The following is a 20,377-nucleotide window of genomic DNA, read 5'->3' as shown; positions in this document are numbered from 1 at the left end:
GCAATGACAATGTATACCAAAAGCCACAGGTGCCAGCATAGAAATGTACCATCAAAAGCTGCCCAGTGCTGGTATGTTTTGACTGACTGGAGCTGACTTGCGCGGAGAGCAGAGGAAACATCTAGAGCAGTGGTTCTCATACATTTAGCACCAGAACCCACTTTTTAGAAATGGGAATCTGTCAGAACCCACCAGAAGTGATGTCATGACCAGAAATGACATCATCAAGCAGGAAAAGTTTTAACAATCCTAGGCTGCAAACCTATCCACACTTACCCAGGAGTAAGTCCCATTGACTATCATTGTTAAAAGAATATTCATAGTAGCTTGTTAAAAGTACAGGCCTGTAACATTTCCCCAAATGCAATCACATACCATGGGAGCATCAAGTCTAATAAATTAAAAATAAAATATTGAAATGAATGGGGACTCCCCTGACATTGGCTCGCGACCCACCTAGTGGGTCCCGATCCACACTTTGAGAAACACTGATCTAGAGAACATGTTAATGAATTATTACTATTCAACTGGGACAAACGTTTTTTACAATACCTTTGAATATTGTGGTTTTCCATCTTCATAATGAATCTCCACATAATCAGAAGATAATAAATCACTACAAAGAGAGGGGAGAAAGCATATATAGTATTTTTAAACAATACTACTAGGAAACCTCTAAGTGACCATACTAGTTTTATCCATCACATATTTTTAACTTTTCATCTTGGAAACATGTATGTGAACACATAATAAAGAACATTAGCATTTATTATCATTGTAACTCTTAGGCTACAATCCAAAACACACTTTCTTGGGAGTGAGACTCCCTGAACATAATACTTACTTACTTCTGAGTAAACATACAGTATTTAGGATTGCTTAAATATATTTATATATAATTTTGAATGACCAATGTCTATGAAACTTGTAATTAGATGTTTTTAACAATGATGCAATTTTTTCTAGGTTTAAATTATTATTGAGGTAATAACCAATGGGCAGCCCAATCCTGAGCTGCCCAGGGCTCCCAGGTTCGGCAGCACCGAGGAGGGCTGCCGCCGAATCCAGCGCCTCCCGCAATAGCTACCGTGGGAGGCACCTCGGGAAAAGGGGACATTTGTCCCCTTCCCCCGAGTCAGGTAAGCAGCCCCGCAATGGGTAAAGGTAAAGGCGCTCGTGTAGGGCATGTAGCCCTATAGGAGCGCCTTGGATCCTGCAGAGCAGAGCTCTGCGGATCTGCCTCCCATCCTTGCCCCAGGCACGCCTCCCACCCACCCCCCTCCCCTCATCATAGCTCCCCGTCATGCCTCCTCCCTGCCCTCTCTCAGACCCCACCGGCCTCCCCCCTCCCCAGAAAACCTCCTCCCCCGCCTGCCGTTCCGCAGCTCGGTGGTCCACAAGACTGCTGAACTGCGGGAGCTGGGCGACTGCCTGGCGCTAGTCCAGCACCAGCTGGCACTGGGCTAGCACAGGCGGCAGCCCAGCGGTGAGCCCCGCGAACATGCCTTATGGGTACAGGATTGGGCTCTGAATTGTCTTACTTGAGGAACTGCGTCTGTGCAAGAGATATCAGCAGAGACAATAAAAAGACTGACAGTACTTTTAAAAATTACTGTATAGTGGACATCAAACAGGCTGAAGTACAATAGGTACAAAGCGTACCAAAAAAAGAATGGGACTGTAAAAGTAGGTTTTGCTAGTACGGAAATAGTAATTCAATACGAGGAGCAGGCACGAAGACAGAGGCAGAAAGAAGAAGAATTCTGCCAGTCAGAGTGGAATGGAGAAAAGCTTGGCACAAGTGATCAAATTAAATATCATATCTCCAGGAAAACCAAAGTGACACTAGCACAGCAATCAAAAAGAGACAGATGTGTGCTCCAAATGAAGAGCTATGATGGTCAGCAATTGCTGATAAAAGGAATTAATTATTTACCACTATGATTCTGCAGCCAAGAAATTGTGTTTTGTTTTATCTTTTGTTGTCTTGACAAATTGTCTTGAATTTTCAGGGAAATCATGAAAATATTTGCAAGGAACTTTAAACATTAACTACTATGCAGTTTACCCTTACTGAAATAATATTTTTAAAAAATACACGCTAACAATTAGGCAAATTTATAAAATTTGGTCTAGAGAAGATGAGCTACCTCCAACTAAAGTGAAAAAAGTGTTAAGAAATATAGGCTTCACACCAAAGATTTCATATTTGGAGACCAAAGGATGAATGTGTTAAAAGTTCAAGAGGAATGAACACACACAGCAAGTAGGTCTACTGCTCTCTGATAGATGCACACACACAGCTCATTTTCTCCAGGCCTAAACAAAACTGTCCCTTCAATAAACAGCTGCATTATTTCAGGGAATTGCGAAAAACCGCATGCTGTTTTACATGTGGTTTTAATTTTACAAAAAGAATCTTAGAACTAGCTTGCTACTGCTGATTTCAATCTAGTCTGGTTGTAGGATGGAACACAAAAAGTACACAAAATTTGTTAATTTATAAAAGTAAATTAACAAAAGTAGTAGGTAAAATATGATAAAGCATATAAAGTGCAAATAGGCAGGATTTTTGAAACTTAAAATAGTTCACTTAGGGCCCAATCTCATCCTTTTCTCCCCTCCCACCATCGCAGTGACACCAAACTGCCAAATACTGCACCCATGATAGGGGAGGGGCGGGTAGGTCAGGAGGCTTCAGTGGGGAAAGGAGATATTAAATTCCCTTACCCCTGTGTAAGCCACCTAACCTGCAACAGGTCTCCTCAGACCTGCCCTGACAATTTGACTGGCACAAGTCCAAGGACAGAAACAGGGTGGAGAGAAGGGGCAAGATCCAGCACAGCCTCCCAAGATGGATCCTCCCCTTCCCATGGCCTCCCCAGCCCCATTATGCCCCCCTCCCCGCCCAGCTTCACCCCCTCCCCAACTCGTTCCACCCTCCTGCCACCCACTCCTGACTCTTCTATCAGCCTATCTGCTACAGCGTGGAGCCATATGTTCTTATGTTTTAGGTGTAGGTGGGGCTTCTGTATCCTTGATCCTGTAACTGTTGATCTGGCTCAATGAGTGTCCCCTGGATCTGTGCTGAGCCAGACTTGACCCAACCTGAGCCTTCCAGAAGCAACCAGAGCTATGCTCCAGTCACCTCTGGAGGGCTTTCTCAGGCCCACAGAGGCCATGTGTATCCGCTAAATAGCTAAAATAATTGGCAGCCTTGGACTACAGGTCCCACACTGTATCCAGTGCTGAAACTGAGCAGGCTGGTGCTCTCCTCGGGAAAGGGAACATTTGTTCCCTTACCGCATGCAGAACCCCAGCCTATTCAATGGAGCTACTTCAGTGGTTCCTAAACGTTTTGACTGGCTGCTCCCTTGACCTACTGGGCCACCGGCCACAATCTCCATTAGGGCTACAATCCTATACATTGTATAGGACAGTGGATTTTTTGTGAGGATTCTTTGGCTCCCCTGACTGGTTTCCATGGCTCCCTAAAGTTTGGGAACCACTGGGCTACTTGGATCTGTGCCAACTAAAACACAGTCACAGAACTAAGTAGTCCCATGTAGGGCTTTCAGGCCCAGAAATGGGGTTAGGACAGGGCGAGGCCTGCTCCGCCGTCCCTCTGCCATCTGACAAAGCACTTACCTACCCCAGAGGCCGTAGGGCTGGATACAGCACTGGCAGGATGGTGGAGGCCTTCCTGCTTGCACCACTTAGTCGCATGGTGTTGAAAACTGCTTTATGGCACTTTTATGACACCCAGCACTGGCACAGCAGCCAGTGCACCAGCACTACTTTTCTATAGGATTGGGCCCTACTTCAGCTAAAATAGAGGCAGCAAAATACTGACAGGTGTGTTAGTATGGTAGTCTCACATTTTCTTTAAGTAGCTTATTTTTTTGTAAACCCAATACAATTTTAAAACACATTTTCTCTCATCAAAAAAAATATAGCTAAATAAATAAACATCAGTCCTCTACTGAAGTTAGAGGATGCTGCTTCAGTATGAGTGAAAAGTATTTGTGCTGATTCATTTTTGTTTAAATTTGCTGAAACAGTCAAGGACAATAGAAGCTGACAGTGCATTTTTTTTCTGCAGTGCACTGAAGTGATTTAACCCTTGCCTTTGACTTTAGTACTAAACTTTGCTTTTTCCCCTTCAATGTTTCATTCACTGAAAAAAAGATACCACCTTTACTCAAGCAAGGTACCCAAAGCAATTTACAAATATCAAACATGAGTTAATAGTAAAACTTTTATAAGTTCATGTATATTAGCATAGCTCAAGATCTGAAGAATTTATACCCCAACTTTCAACTGATTGGTTCTCAAGGTGGCTTAGAATGAATAGGAGAAATAATTTTAAACCCACCCACCAACCCTGCTGACACACAAGCATCAGTCAGGAGCCCTTTGGCCAATGCCATAAGCCAGCTAAAACTTCGCTTTAGAGCTGCAATCCTCTAGCAACTGGCAGTTGGAGCAGAACAGAGTGTTCTTTTCTGGCAGAGAAGCAAGCTCACTGCAGCTGCTCCTTCTCTGGTCAATGGCTGGGAAGAGCAAGTAAGTCTTTTTTTCTTTTTTTCTTTTTAAAAGTCTGGATCCTATTTTGACACAAGTTGTAAGAATGGGAAAATGATTGTGCCCAAAGTTGCTTCCCACCCTTGAGCTTTTAGAACTGAGGTTTTTCTGTGTTTAGCTGGATCAGAATTAAAACAGAGGTTCCACACAGTACTTAGTTTGGCACTATTTTATCCAGGAATGCTCTTTGCCATATCCCAGATCACTCTATAAGGTTCACTTACAAGTAAGTTCAATTCTGCAAAGGTCTACAGTGTTAATTAAAAATTTACTTGTTCTAGGATCAACCCATTTTATTGCTTCATGTTCAGTTTGGCAGAGGAATTAGTAATGAACTGTCCCTGAATTACAGTCCAATCCTAATGGTGGTGTTGCCACCGAGTGCAACGGCATCAAAGCAGCTACCGCTGTATCCTGTGGCCCTGCAGTATACACCAGAGGTCTCCTCAGTGAAAGCCCCAAGCTCTGCAATGGGGCTTCTCAAGTCTGTGCCAGCTATTTTGCCTTCCGGCCCAACACAGAATTCAGGATCCAGCAGAGCAGAGCTCTGTTGATCCCACCCCAGTTCCTCCCCCACTCCACCCTCCCGCAGCCCAGAATGCCTCCCTCCCCACCGCCGCCCAGAACCTACCTCCAGATGGCGTCCAGCCGGCATTAGGCACCAACTGGTGCTGAGCTGATGCCAGTACTGACTTAGCACAGGGTGTTGCAGGCATGCCTTACGGCACATTTGTGAAACCCAGCACCGGCAGTATAGAGTTCAAGATTGGGCTTTTAGTTGCCTGCTTGGTTTGGGCCTATGGTTCTGGTTTCCTACCATTCTCTGTTATATAGAAAACTACTCAACCTCACAGGAAAGAGAAGCTGACTTAAGGAGCAATTCAATCACTAGGCTCCCCAGTTCTTGACTAATCTTGATCACCAAACCATTATTGGTTGACAGTGGTAGAATCAGAAATCAGTCACTTAAGTATATAACTAAAAGGAAAACCAAACTTGATAATGAAAACTCAACTCATCCACCCAATAAAGATACAGAATCTTTGATGTGATGCAAGTTAGAACAAGAGCATAGTACTATAGCGTACTCAGTCACAGCACAGCATGTGGGAGGATAGTCATAAATCTTAACACATACAGCTCATTCCCAAACATGTGTGGTAAGGAGCTAAATCATTCTGCCCAAGCACTCCTAGTACTATATGATCACACAAACCAGAGGAGGGAAAAAAATCAATGGCAATGATATTTAAGCAAATGGCAACTGAACACCAACTGAGGCAACTGGCACACACAAAAAATGACCACAACATAGCCAAGGAAGACAATGCCCCCCAAACTGTACAAGTCACTACTTGCCTAATATGTCTTCTTCTAGACACCACACAAAAATACCACTAGGTCTCTGGACATAATCGCCCATTAGAAACCAAAGTCTGAAACTGCAACAGTGAGAGGGATGCAAAGACAGGGCATCCCACACAGGACAACAAGAGAAAAGCCCACAAGGTGGGGTATTTCTCATGCAGTGAACAGACACTCTTCTCCTAAATCAGGGGTGCCCAAACCCTAGCCCTAGGGCCATCTGCAGTACTTGGGGTCCTCCGATCCAGCCCGCGGGGATCCCCCAGTCTCCAATGAGCCTCTGGCCCTGTGGAGACTTGCTGGAGCCCACACTGGCCAGATACAACTGCTCACAGTGTGAAGGACAACTGTTTGACCTCTCGCACAAGCTGGGGGCCAAGGTATCCCTCCACTGCTTGCTGTTTCATGTCTGTGAAGCAGAAGCAGCAGCAGCAGCAACAGCAAAGGAAAGGCCAGACTTGCTTTGTGCATGGTCTTTTATAGGCCTTGAGCTATCGCTAGACCTTCATACATTCCTATATGCTCTAATATATTCATTCATGTAAATTTATTCAAATTTTAAAAGTAAATTAATTCTTTTTTTTCCCAACACGGTGTCACAGAGATGATGCGGCCCTCCTGCCAAAGGTTTGGACACCCCTGTCCTAAATGATAACCCCTGCTAACTGGGTAAGAGGCACTTTCTAAGTGGGTGCTCTTCTTTTATTTAGCGGGGGAAGAGTAACTGGCCCTCCTCACCTAGCACCGTCTTTTCTAGTGGCTGCCTGCTTGGTGTTCTTTTGCATCCTTTTAGATTGTGAGCCCTTTTGGGACAGGGAGCCATTAGTTGTTTGTTTGATTTTCTCTGTAAACCGCTTTGTGAACTTTCCGTTGAAAAGCGGTATATAAATACTGTTAATAATAATAATTAATAATTAATCCATCAACTTAGAAGACAGCTTGTCACCTTCACCATTCTGCCAGTGCTGTGCTGTATGTCCCAAAAGTAGGCTTTACCTAGAGTGTGTAGTAAGAGCTTCAATGTGTCTGGTAGTACCACAAGAAAGGTGCCTTACCAAAATTTTCTGGGTACCAGCTCACACCTGATCACTGGTCCAAGCCAATTTACCTAGCTTGGTAGTGGCAATTTTGCAAGTCTGTTAAATTTAAGCTAATGTCAAGATTATACAAAGTGTGTTCTATGCATAATCTTCCTACTGACATATAGGGAAGGGGGACCTGGATGGTTTTGGGTTTTCTTTTTTTGTTTGTTTTGCAGATGAGCACAGATAAGCTCTCTAACACCAGAGTTCAGGAAATTAACACATAGCCTAATTCAATCCCAGTCAAAAATCCAACACTCAAAACAAGAACCGCAAATATACACTTACTTATTCAATGAAAGGTCAAGAATAAATGTGGAGCCAAAGGCCTCAACCTGGAAAGTTGCCTGAGCAAGATGCACAGCCTGGAAACAAGAGGGGTATGGGGCAGAGGAGGAAAAACATCCAAAGAGAAATTTTGTTATTTTTGTCATAATATTCACAGCTAGCCAGTTTGGGCTGCAATCCTACGCCCACTTTCCTGAGAGTAAACCCAACTGAAGACAATGGGACTTACTTCTTAGTAGACAAGCATTGTGCTCTTATTCCCTTTGGTTTCAATCCAATATACACTGATTTGGGAAGAAATCTCGCTGAATTCAACTGGATTTTCTTCTGAATAAATTATGCTATACAGGGCGATTCAAAACTTTTGTCGGGGTTTCCATGGTCTATAAATCTCAAACTAGAAACAACAGAATGAAAACTGCTTACAGAACGTGAAAGAGTAATTCCAACTGTTTTATCAGGCAAATGGTCAAATGCTGTACTCGCTGCAGTGATGTGTGGGAGATGTACAATGTCATAAATCAAAAGGGCATCTGTGCAAGAGAAGGAGATGTGTGTTCTGTGATTTTTTGAATCAAAGTCCTTTATCAAAAAACAGCATTGTTATCAAACTATAGGGATATATACATTAAGAACATTGTGTGCCAGACCCCTGTGGCCACGCTCGATGTCTTTGGACCAGAATTGTTGCTGCAGCAGAAACACCGCAAATGCTGAAGAACAGTGGCAGGAAACTGAGTATCACTTGGACTCTTACGTGCCACAAATGTATATTGAAGTTGTTTAGCATTCTACAGTAAGGTAATAAAAAACTTTTTGAGTTATTCTTTCATATTCTGCAAGCAGTTTTGTTCTTTTGTTTCTAGTTTGAGATTTATAGACCACGGAAACCCCGACAATAATTCTGAATCACCCTGTACCTAGAATTGATCTGTTAGGTTGCAATCTTATATGTATTTACCTGGAAGTAAGCCCTACTGAACACAGGGGGATTTACTTCTGAATATACAGATATGGGATTGCAGTGATACATTCTTATAACGTTCAATTAATACAGAAGTAGCAAGCCACATAATTCAAAATAAATTTTAAGCATCTTTAGGCTGATTACTATATCAACATGTTAATTTGAACATCTGATTCATAGTAACACGTAAAACACTAGCACAGGAAAACAGTAAACATGATCAAAAAATGCTGCTGCCTTTCAACTTCCTCATAAATTTATCATTTTGTCATTTTTTTAAGAACCACAGTAGGTGTAGGAAGCAGACAGTACTTGTGTTAGGTAATACTTGTACTATCAATTAGGAATTTCAGCTTATTAAAGATTAACACATTTCAGCTAAGGATTTTAGTGGATGCACTTGGATCAACATCAGAGGCCCTTTTCAGTGTTTCTCTATCATCTGAGATATGTGCTTATGCAGGAGATAAAGTGCTTATGCAGGAGAAGGCCTTTACAGCTGCAGTCTCAGAGTGATGGTTATGGAAAACTCTCCCAAGAGGGGTCCATTTGGCACCATCACTGCTAACCTTCCATTGCATTATGAAGATGTCTCTCTTCTGTTGACACTAGGCATGTTCTAAAGGTATGGTTGAGAAGGATAACAAACTGTATCTTGGCTGATTTTATCTGCAGTTCATCTGCTCTGCAATTCACTTAGGGCCCAATCTTAGCTGTGTTTTACATTGTCCCCAGCATGTATATGCTGCCTTTGGTCAAGATGGTACACTGCCTCAACACCACCACCCCAAAGAAGTCCCATTTAGCTATCATAATGAACAGCCATAATGACTACCACCAGCATCCCACATGTCTCACATACCTCAGTCAGAATTTCTTTAACCATTACAGCAGCAGTTCTCAAACTTTCCGGGAGTTTTACATTCACATCTTTTCAACATTCTAAAACTTGGGGAGCCTGGAGGAGGGTTGCACAATCCTACAATGTCCTGACCCATCTGTGAGTAAAAGCACCCCCTTCCACCCCCTGGGGCAATCCTGGAGATTGAGTCACTGCCTTCACCCCTCAAAGGGACTGGGGGAACTTTACATGACCCACCAGTTTGAGAACCACCACATTACAGTATTCTCCACACTGGAATGCCTCCCTCTTTGAGAAACAAGAGGCAGAGAAAATTTTGGACAAGTACAAATGTACCTGCCTACAGGTTCAGGTTTTTCAGCAGCATGGCCTGCTCCGTTTCCTTTGACCTTCACTTCTTATGACGCACAAAGTTGACTCTAAATATAGCAATAACTTTAAAAAGAAACAGTCCCTCCATTCAGCACTTGATACTTCTTTTAAAAATTCAGATGCCTGGCATGTTTGTCCAGCTAAAAATGCTCCAGAGGTAGTTTTGTGATTACTAGAAGAGCCAGCAAATCAGTAACCTGCACAGCCCTGAACAACAGAAGTTGTTCAGAGCCAAGTGTTAAACTACAGGTGTGCCCCCATATCCATGGGGGATCTGTTCATGGACCCCCACCATGGATATGGGGAGCACCAATATTTATGGTGCCCCCCATGCATTAAAATTGTTTAAAAACTTACCAGGGACAAAGTGTATCTTGCTTTAACAGGTCACTGCAAGCATTTAAGCTTACAGCATGATGAAATCAGACTGCCAGTAGCTTGAATACTTGGATAAACTAGTTCTTACGCTAAACAGGAAGCAGTTAACTCCAGTTTCCTGTTTAGCATTAGAGGCAGTTCAATCAAGTATTCAGGCTGAAAGCAGCCTGATTTGGTTGCACTGTAAGCTTAAATGCTTGCAGGCAGGGACTCATTTCAGCAGGATTCCGAATCTGTGAATTCAGCTATCCATGGATCAGGTACCCCATCCCCCCCACCACCACATTAATATTGTTTAAAAACTTTACCGGGGCAAAGCATATCTTGCTTTTTTTAAAGCTTAAATACTGACAGTGACCTATTAAAACAAGATATGCTTTGCCCCTGGTAAGTTTTTAAACAATGTTGATGTACGGGGGGGAATGAGGGACCTGATCCACAGATGGCTGAATCCAGGGCAGTGGCGTAACTAAGGGGGTACAGGGGGTAGCAGTTGCACTGGGCATCAAGCTTTAGGGGGGCAACAAGCAGCGCTTGACACTAGTGACCAAAATTATGAAAATCTTGGTATGTATGAATAATACCATCATGTTTTATATCATTGGGAAGGTAATTTTAATGCAGAATGCAATGAAATAAACTGCATTGGAATATCTTTATTCTATCAAACGTTATGGTCAATTAACTAGAAAATGAAAATGCAACGGCCTTATGGAACAAAAAGTGAATTTCTTTAACTCAAAACTGACCTATGAGACTGATTGTTCTGAGAATCAATGACATGTCGTTATATTATTGACATGTTGCAATGACATGTTATTATGATACAGCATGGAACCAAAAAGGTGTTAGTATGAGTCAGCTCTTTTTTCCATGTATCATAAAACAATTACCCCTGCTAACTGGGTAAAAAGACACTTTTTCAAGTGGTGCTCCTCTTATATTTAGCAGGGGGAGAATAACTATCCCTCTTCACCCCAGCACAGTGTCTCAAACCAATCAGGGACACACTTTTCATTTATTTACTTAATTAAATTTGATTTTGTCTTGGGGGGGCTACAAATCTTCTTTGATCCCAGGTAGCAGATAGATGCCTTAGCTATGCCACTGACTGGGGGGAGATGGCAGAGCAAGTGGGTAGTGAGCTGCTGGGGGGAAGGAGGCGAGTTTCCCCCAATTTGCACTTTTTAAAAAGCCTGGGTGTGACATCACTTCCGGCTGTGACATCACTTCTGGGTCATCATTTTGAGCTTGGCACCGGACTACACTATCATTAGCTACGCCACTGATTCAGGGATATGAGATTCTGCTGATGTAAGGCCCTGACTGTATATGTTACTTTAAACACATATTTGAGCCTTCCCTGTTTATTTTTAAAATGGGTATAGCATGCAGTGAGGCCTAATCTGGACTAAGAGTGGTGGGAAGTAAGCCTTAACTTTTTCCGCATAGTATGATCCCAATCTGGACTAGGGCTTCCATGCATGCCTTTTCCCATGGAAATAATTTCATTAGTGCCAATGAATGTGTCTTCCCAGAGTACACGAGCAGAGGAGATTAACACAATGGAGAGAGGTGAAAAGCGGTGTGCCTCAAGGATCTGTCTTGGGACCAGTGCTTTTCAACCTCTTCATAAATGATCTGGAGACAGGGGTGAGCAGTGAGGTGGCTAAGTTTGCAGATGACACCAAACTTTTCCAAATGGTGAAGACCAGAAGTGATTGTGAGGAGCTCCAGAAGGATCTCTCCAAACTGGCAGAATGGGCAGCAAAATGGCAGATGTGCTTCAATGTAAGTGTAAAGTCATGCACATTGGGGCAAAAAATCAAAACTTCACATATAGGCTAATGGGTTCTGAGCTGTCTGTGACAGATCAGGAGAGAGATCTTGGGGTGGTGGTGGACAGGTCGATAAAAGTGTCAACCCAATGTGCGGCGGCAGTGAAGAAGGCCAATTCTATGCTTGGGATCATTAGAAAAGGTATTGAGAACAAAATGGCTAATATTGTAATGCCGTTGTACAAATCGATGGTAAGGCCACACCTGGAGTATTGCGTCCAGTTCTGGTCGCCGCATCTCAAAAAAGACATAGTGGAAATGGAAAAGGTGCAAAAGAGAGCGACTAAGATGATTACTGGGCTGGGGCACCTTCCTTATGAGGAAAGGCTACGGCGTTTGGGCCTCTTCAGCCTAGAAAAGAGACACTTGAGGGGGGACATGATTGAGACATACAAAATTATGCAGGGAATGGACAGAGTGGATAGGGAGATGCTCTTCACACTCTCACATAATACCAGAACCAGGGGACATCCACTAAAATTGAGTGTTGGGTGGGTTAGGACAGACAAAAGAAAATATTTCTTTACTCAGCGTGTGGTCAGTCTGTGGAACTCCTTGCCACAGGATGTGGTGCTGGTGTCTAGCCTAGACGCCTTTAAAAGGCCTCTAGCCTTTAAAAGGCCTTTAAAAGGTGTCTAGCCTAAACGCCTTTAAAAGTGTCAACCCAATGTGCGGCGGCAGTGAAGAAGGCCAATTCTATGCTTGGGATCATTAGAAAAGGTATTGAGAACAAAATGGCTAATATTGTAATGCCGTTGTACAAATCGATGGTAAGGCCACACCTGGAGTATTGCGTCCAGTTCTGGTCGCCGCATCTCAAAAAGGACATAGTGGAAATGGAAAAGGTGCAAAAGAGAGCGACTAAGATGATTACTGGGCTGGGGCACCTTCCTTATGAGGAAAGGCTATGGTGTTTGGGCCTCTTCAGCCTAGAAAAGAGACGCCTGAAGGGGGACATGATTGAGACATACAAAATTATGCACGGGAAGGACAGAGTGGATAGAGAGATGCTCTTTACCCTCTCACATAACACCAGAACCAGAGTTAGGACAGACAAAAGAAAATATTTATTTACTCAGCATGTGGTTGGTCTGTGGAACTCCTTACCACAGGATGTGGTGACAGTATCTGGCCTGGACACCTTTAAAAGGGGATTGGACAAGTTTCTGGTGGAAAAATCCATTAGGGGTTACAAGCCATGATGTGTATGCGCAACCTCCTGATTTTAGAAATGGGCTATGTTAGAATGCCAGATGCAAGGGAGAGCACCAGGATGCAGATCTCTTGTTATCTGGTGTGCTCCCTGGGGCATTTGATGGGCTGCTGTGAGATACAGGAAGCTGGACTAGATGGGCCTATGGCCTGATCCAGTGGGGCTGTTCTTATGTTGAGATACAAATAGGTACCATGTCAGAGGCAAAGAGATAAAGCCTTCCCCCCCCCCATGGTGTAGTCCTGATCTAGATTCCCCCATGTGCAGTATGTTTTCAAAAAAGAAGCATAGAATGCTCAAGGTACACTTTAAAAATAACATGCCATTTGACCACTTGACCTCAAAGAGAGATTGGCAAAATCTTATTAAAATCAGACCAAAAAAGGAGTAGTGTGGAAGAACAACAGGCTAATCACTCATATGTGATTGAGTGTCTGTACCCAGCTTTTGAACTCATTTCTGGGATCAGCTGTTTTCTTCTCTTTCTCTGCAGGATGGCAGGGTTTGTTCAGAGTTATGACTCCTATGCCTCTCTTTCTCCCTCTCTCTACCAAACTAATTAGGGAACCCTCTGTATGACATTCAGCCCAGGGTTAGAGGTGTACATTGGCGTATGAAAGAATATCACTAAAACCCTGAACTCTTAGCACTCCTTTATTTCAAGTCAGGCTTCTCTAAATACATGTTAGGGAGTTCACAGAAAACTCCCTATAGAAATCAAAACCTATATCAATTGAGAAGGAGGAATGAAGTCATAAGCTCTTTACAAGGAAGGAGCGGGCATCATGATATGGGTGGAGCAGCATGGTCTCAAGAGCAGAACATATGACAGTTGACATGACTCCAATCTTGGAAACTAGTCTGGAGTCTGATATGGGCAGAGACTCTGATATGGTGAGGAAAGCCAACAGCACCACTGAAAAGCCTGACCCAGGCCCAAATGACCCTCAGCTTAAGCCAGAGGCCCCAAATTGGAGTCTGAGCTATCACTGAGGGGTTTCTTCAGCCAGAAGCTCCTGACCGGAAACACCCAATACTCATTCCCATTTATTCCCCCAATAGTCTAGCCCCCTCTGTATCATTGCTCTCACGCTTCCCAGTCTTCTTCACCAGCAAAGACAACATAATAGACAGAAGTTAGCAGACAGGCAGAGGAATGCTAGGTTCCAGGTCAGGGGTCTGCCTCTTTAAAAATCTCTACTCCTCAGTCTGGGAGGGCAAGTTGGGCTAGGGAAGCACTTAGGTGCTCAGTGGAGTTTCAATCACTATCAATTTGCCTGCATGGAGCTGTCCTGGGTCCTGCTGGTTCCAGACTTATCCTACTTACCACCCTTCTCCAACCTCAGACATTTCTGTCAGCTTGAATTCAGTTAGGATGGGTTTAGAGTTGTGTTCTTGAAGCTGTGGGACATGACTCCAATGGCCTTATTTGGCCATGTCACAAAGCCTTATTTGGGAGGCCACAACAACCTTTCAAAACCTGTGCAAGAGAGAGCTTAGCTTCAATTCAATAATGGTACTGCCTTATCAAAACCAAGTTCTTGATAGAACTCAGCCCTGAATTCGAAGTTCAAAGGTTATCCCTACTCAGGCTGCTACTTCACAGTGTTACTGTGAAGACACAAGAGGTAGGAAGAAACAGGGTGAGGGCATGCAGATCGGGTTGTGGGAGGGCACGGTGGATCCCCAATCTCATGCTTTGGTTTAGAGTACACACTATTGATCTGGTGTGAACATAAGAACATAAGAACAGCCCCACTGGATCAGGCCATAGGCCCATCTAGTCCAGCTTCCTGTATCTCACAGCGGTCCACCAAATGCCCCAGGAAGCACACCAGATAACAAGAGACCTCATCCTGGTGCCCTCCCCTACATCTGGCATTCTGACTTAACCCATTCCTAAAATCAGGAGGTTGCGCATACACATCATGGCTTGTACCCCATAATGGATTTTTCCTCCAGAAACTTGTCCAATCCCCTTTTAAAGGCGTCTAGGCTAGACACCAGCACCACATCCTGTGGCAAGGAGTTCCACAGACCGACCACACGCTGAGTAAAGAAATATTTTATTTTGTCTGTCCTAACCCACCCAACACTCAATTTTAGTGGATGTCCCCTGGTTCTGGTATTATGTGAGAGTGTGAAGAGCATCTCCCTATCCACTCTGTCCATTCCCTGCATAATTTTGTATGTCTCAATCATGTCCCCCCTCAAGTGTCTCTTTTCTAGGCTGAAGAGGCCCAAATGCCGTAGCCTTTCCTCATAAGGAAGGTGCCCCAGCCCAGTAATCATCTTAGTCGCTCTCTTTTGCACCTTTTCCATTTCCACTATGACTTTTTTGAGATGCGGCGACCAGAACTGGACGCAATACTCCAGGTGTGGCCTTACCATCGATTTGTACAACGGCATTATAATACTAGCCGTTTTGTTCTCAATACCCTTCCTAATGATCCCAAGCATAGAATTGGCCTTCTTCACTGCTGCCGCACATTGGGTCGACACTTTCATCGACCTGTCCACCACCACCCCAAGATCTCTCTCCTGATCTGTCACAGACAGCTCAGAACCCATCAGCCTATATCTAAAGTTTTGATTTTTTGCCCCAATGTGCATGACTTTACACTTACTGACATTGAAGCGCATCTGCCATTTTGCTGCCCATTCTGCCAGTCTGGAGAGATCTTTCTGGAGCTCCTCACAATCACTTCTGGTCTTTACCACTCGGAAAAGTTTGGTGTGTACAGATCAATCACTACACTGACTAGAATACAGGACATACCAAAAGGACCACAACTATAGTGGTAGCGTCTCAGTTGAAGGGAATCCTAAATGAGGCAGACAACCTGGACCCCTTTCAGTCTGGTTTCAGATGCAGCTTTGGGACAGAGACAGCTTCGGTCACCCTGTTGGAAGATCTTCACCAAAGACTAGACAGGGGGAGTGCATCTCTTATGGTCCTCTTGGTGGCGTCTGATACCGTTGACCATGGCATCCCTCTGTGCTGGCTGGCTAAGTTGGGGATTGGGGGCACTGCTCTGCAGCGGTTGATGCTGGAGAACACCTGCTTGGCACCCTGGACTTTACAGTGTGGGGTGTCACAGGGTTCTGTTCCCCATGCTTTTTAACATCTACATCAGGGGTGTCCAAAGTTTTTGGTAAGAGGGCCACATCATCTCTCTGACACTGTGTCGGGGGCCGGGGGAAAAAAAATTAATGTACATTTAAAATTTGAATAAATTTACATAAGTTTACATAAATGAATATATTAAAGATGAAGTTATATGAATGAATGAAGGTCTTGCAATAGCTCAAGGCCTATAAAAGGTCTTGCACAAAGCAAGGCCAGCCTTTCCTTTGCTGCCGCTACTGCATCACAGACGTGGAACAGCAAGCAGTGGAGGAAGCCTTCATCCCACAGCTCACACAAGAGGTCAAACAGTGGCCCTCACACTGAGAGCAGTTGCATCGGGCCAGTGTGGGCTCCAACAAATCTCTGGAGGGCCAGAGGCTCACTGGAAACTGGGGGCTCCCTGAGGGCCATATTGAGAGGCCTTGAGGGCCACATGTGGCCCCAGGGCTGGGGTTTGAGCACCCCTGATCTACGTGAAGCCGCAGGGGGAGATCATCTGGGGATTTGGAATGCAGTGTCACCAATATGCTGATGACACCCAGCTCTCTCCTTGCCATCTCATTCCAGGGAGTCTGTGGAAGTCCTGGAGCCCTGTCTGGCGGTGGTTGGGGTTTGGATGAGGGCGAAAAGTTAGACTGAATCTAGAAAAGACAGAGGTCCTCCAGGTCAGAAAGTCTTTGACACAGTTACTGAGTCATCTGCCCACTCTGAATGGGGTTTCACTCTCCTTGCAGGAATAAGTGCGCAGTCTGAGACTCAAAGCTCTCCCTAGAGAGCCAGGAGGCCAGGGTTGTATTTGTCCAGCTTCGGCTGGTACACCAGCTGCAACCGTAGTCGTGTTTAATCAGATCTGACCATGGTGGCCCATGCCTTAGAGGGCAATCCTAACTATGCACTCGGTCCTTTGAAAATATCCACCATAGTTGGATGTTAGGAAATGTTAGGAAATGAACAACTTCGTGGACCATGGCCAATAAGCCTGAACAGTTCTTACTGCAACACTAAAACTAATACTTTCAGAAAAGCAAAATGTATTTTCCCAAACCCTAATATATACATTTCAAAAATCCTGTTCACTATTTGTTTCCCCTATCTGCTACTGCTTCTGTATTTTTTTTCTGATTAAGACTTTCTTCCCCTTCCTTGAAAGATCCCAGCCAATGAGATGATATCACATACCTGTACAACAAAAGTTGGCTACATATGCATGTCACTGAAGTCATTTAGAATGAGAGTAATGGAATGCCCTTGGAATCACTCTGCATCATGACAAAGCATAATTCCTGGAGCATTCTAGGGAAAAAAGTCATGGTGGTTGGTAGGAGACAACTCCAAGTTCTAATGCTCCCTCTATTGCCACTGCTGAACAGGGAGCCAAGCACAAAAATCATAAAGGAAGAAATAGAACAATCATTACTAACCAGCAGTCTCCAAAACTATTGCAGAAATTCTCCCCAAATCACCAAAATGGTCTCCCTTGTTGATGACAGCTTCAAATGGGAGCAATGTGGGAGCATGTTCAGATCTTCCTTAATTTATGCTCCTTCCAGGTCTAACATTCTGTGTTCATCTTTGTCACAAGAATCAGAAAGACCTGAGTCACTATCTACACTCATCAATTCAAGGCAGTAAGAAAAGTCCTTCAATAGTCACAAAACAGTAAATAGGTCCACAACATACACATAGCATTTTCTATATCCACAAAGTGAATAACCCAACACAAATATCACAGCTAAGGTTTCCAGAAGGTTGGCCATCTAAACCTGTTGCAACGAAAACAGAGTCTTAAAGCACCTTAAAGACTAATAGGAAAAGTTAAGAGTCAAGTTCAACCGTCACTATACCCTCCTCCATTTAAATATACAGTTACAGTCCATCTTATAACTAGGGATTTTTCATCTTTCCTGACAGACAAACTTGACAGCATTGTTGAAAACCTAACAATGCTCAATTATTATGGCAAAGCTTATTTTAGTATCTAATTGTTTCAGAATCCCTCTTCAATTATTCTTCATTCTAGAATAGTTTGTTGTTTATGCTGCTCTGGCAATCCCATTAAAACAATCAACAAAGTTTGCAAGTAAAGTAGGATTACCTTTATATTTATCTGAGGCTGCTGCATAGGCGACACCTATGCTGCATAGGCGATACCTATTAGCCATTTTAATATTCAAGACACTTCAGTACTTTAAGGATTTTCCATATGCTATAATAAAAAATGTCATTGGTCTTAATCTAAGTGGAAGAACAAGCTCAAAGCCCTCTTCTGAAAGCCCTCTTCTTCTTCCTCCAGCAGCCAATGAGCCATTACAACTTTTTGAAAATGGTTTCATTCATGCAGCCCCATCTGCTAGATAGGGGTGTGCAAACATTTTAGCAGGAGGCCACATCATCTCTCTGACACTGTGTCAGGGGCCAGGAAAAATAAAGAAGTCATTTACATTTCAAATTTGAATAAATTTACATAAATAAATATATTAGAGATGGAACTTATATGAATGAATGAATTTTACTGAGCTTATTTATAATACACATGAGAACTATAATAGGCATGTAGAACCTCATGAGAACTATGAACTGTTTGCCACACACCTCTTGCACAGTGAAAACATACAGACCAAGCCAGAAACACATGGGGACATAAATTGTTCAGAGGCAATGTGGGGGAAGCATTAAAATAATGCCCAGGGAAAAGCAAAAAACACATGGAGACTATAAAAGGCCTTGCTCTAACTTGGCCTGCAGCTTGTGTTTGGCAGTCACAGACCACTGCAGGCTCCAACAGGCCAGAGGCTCATTGGAGACTGAGGGCTCCCTGTGGGCCAGATTTGGTGTCCTCAAGGGCTGCAAAAGGCCAGCAGGCTGGGGTTTGCCCACCCCTGTGCTAGATCACTTGCATACATGAATTTGTATAAGATTGCTTTCATTTGTTATTGCTGCTTTCCTCAGCTCAACTAGGAAACTCTCTCTACATTTCTGTGGCCTAAAGGGAAAAGTTAGAAACAGCATTTCATTACAGTAATAGCTGAAATATATGGGTCTTGGGCTGACAAACTCATCCTCTGTCAGCACAAGGCTCAGGTCTAACTCTCATCTGGGAGAGTTCTTGCCTGATGCTGACTGGCCAGAAACAAACGTGCAATAGAATGCAGGCCGAGGCCACCAGCAAAAACTGGTGACTCCACACACACACACCAATGGAATGCCTGGAACAGGTCAGTTAGTAGAGGAGATGTTCTGGGGTAGGATCAGGTCGAGAATTGGGCCAGACCAAAGGTATGTCAAGGGCAGGCTGATGGCAGATATCGGCAGCAGCAACAGTGCTGATATCTTATGCCCCCGGTCTGGGGCCTGGGCTCAACACAACCCCTTGGACCCACTCGGACTTATATAGGCCAAACAGCTGGCGTAGACTCAAGTAGGCACATTAGGCACCAGGCAGCTGTGGAGTAGGTAAGTAAAAAAAGTATTTTATTTACCTCTGTCGCTGCCTGGTTCCTGGCTGGCCCATGGCATGCAGTCGACACTGTGTCATGTCACTGATACTCTGGGCTGGTCCAGAATAAGATTGGGTTATAGGTATATGATTTACAGTGAGCAACAATACAAGTTTTTTTTTTCCTACAAAGAATATTAAAAATAAAAAGAACGTGATTTATACAGGCATGTCCAGATATCTATGGGGGTTCCGTTCTGGAATGCCCTGTGGTTCCATGAAACTGCAGAGACTGGGGACACTCCCCATCTTCCAGAGGCAACACAGTTGAGCTTCCCTGGCCCTCCTAATGCCTTTTAAAGGCATAAAATGTCACTTCCGGTTTTGACAAAAAAACAGAAGTTGCTTTTTCATTTAAACAGTCATTCTGAGGCCCACAGAGGCCGCAGGCAGATGTGTGTAGCCTCTGCAGGGCTCAGAAGACCCTTGTGCAGCTCCCCTTGTCTCCAGAGGGTGAGTAGGAGGCTCCCGCATCTGCAGATACTTGAAACCACAAATATGGGATCTGCAGATACGCCCCTGATATATTGCTTTATGCGTTTGTTAAAGGGTCTTTGCAATTTCACCCAGATAAAAACAGCTACTTCTAGTAGCAAATAAAGTTCATAATTTTAAGAAGGAATGAAAAAGTTCTATGTCATCGTTGTTAGTCAGGAAGTCGAACCTTTAAAAGTCTGGTTTCTATTCTTGTTCTGGTTCATAAATATTTTTTAGCTCTTCCATTCAGTTCTGCTTCAGATGCAAAATCAGAAAGTGATTTGGTATTCTGATTAGACAATTTGAACAATTTTTGACTGGTTTA

General features: G+C 43.7%; 1 protein-coding gene across 1 annotated transcript in view; it reads right to left on the bottom strand.

Moving 5' to 3' along the window:
- ADAM23 (ADAM metallopeptidase domain 23) overlaps positions 1-20,377 on the bottom strand; it is a 105,683-nt gene that overhangs the window by 72,101 nt on the left and 13,205 nt on the right. Inside the window, 2 exon segments of the mRNA XM_066621966.1 lie at positions 553-616; positions 7,320-7,396. Of these exon segments, the coding sequence (XP_066478063.1) occupies positions 553-616; positions 7,320-7,396 (141 nt within the window).

This window comes from Tiliqua scincoides, chromosome 1, assembly GCF_035046505.1.
Source record: "Tiliqua scincoides isolate rTilSci1 chromosome 1, rTilSci1.hap2, whole genome shotgun sequence".
Classification (NCBI taxonomy): Eukaryota; Metazoa; Chordata; class Lepidosauria; order Squamata; family Scincidae; genus Tiliqua; species Tiliqua scincoides.
Note: the sequence above shows the minus strand (reverse complement) of the source record. Positions and strands in the feature narration are given on the sequence as shown.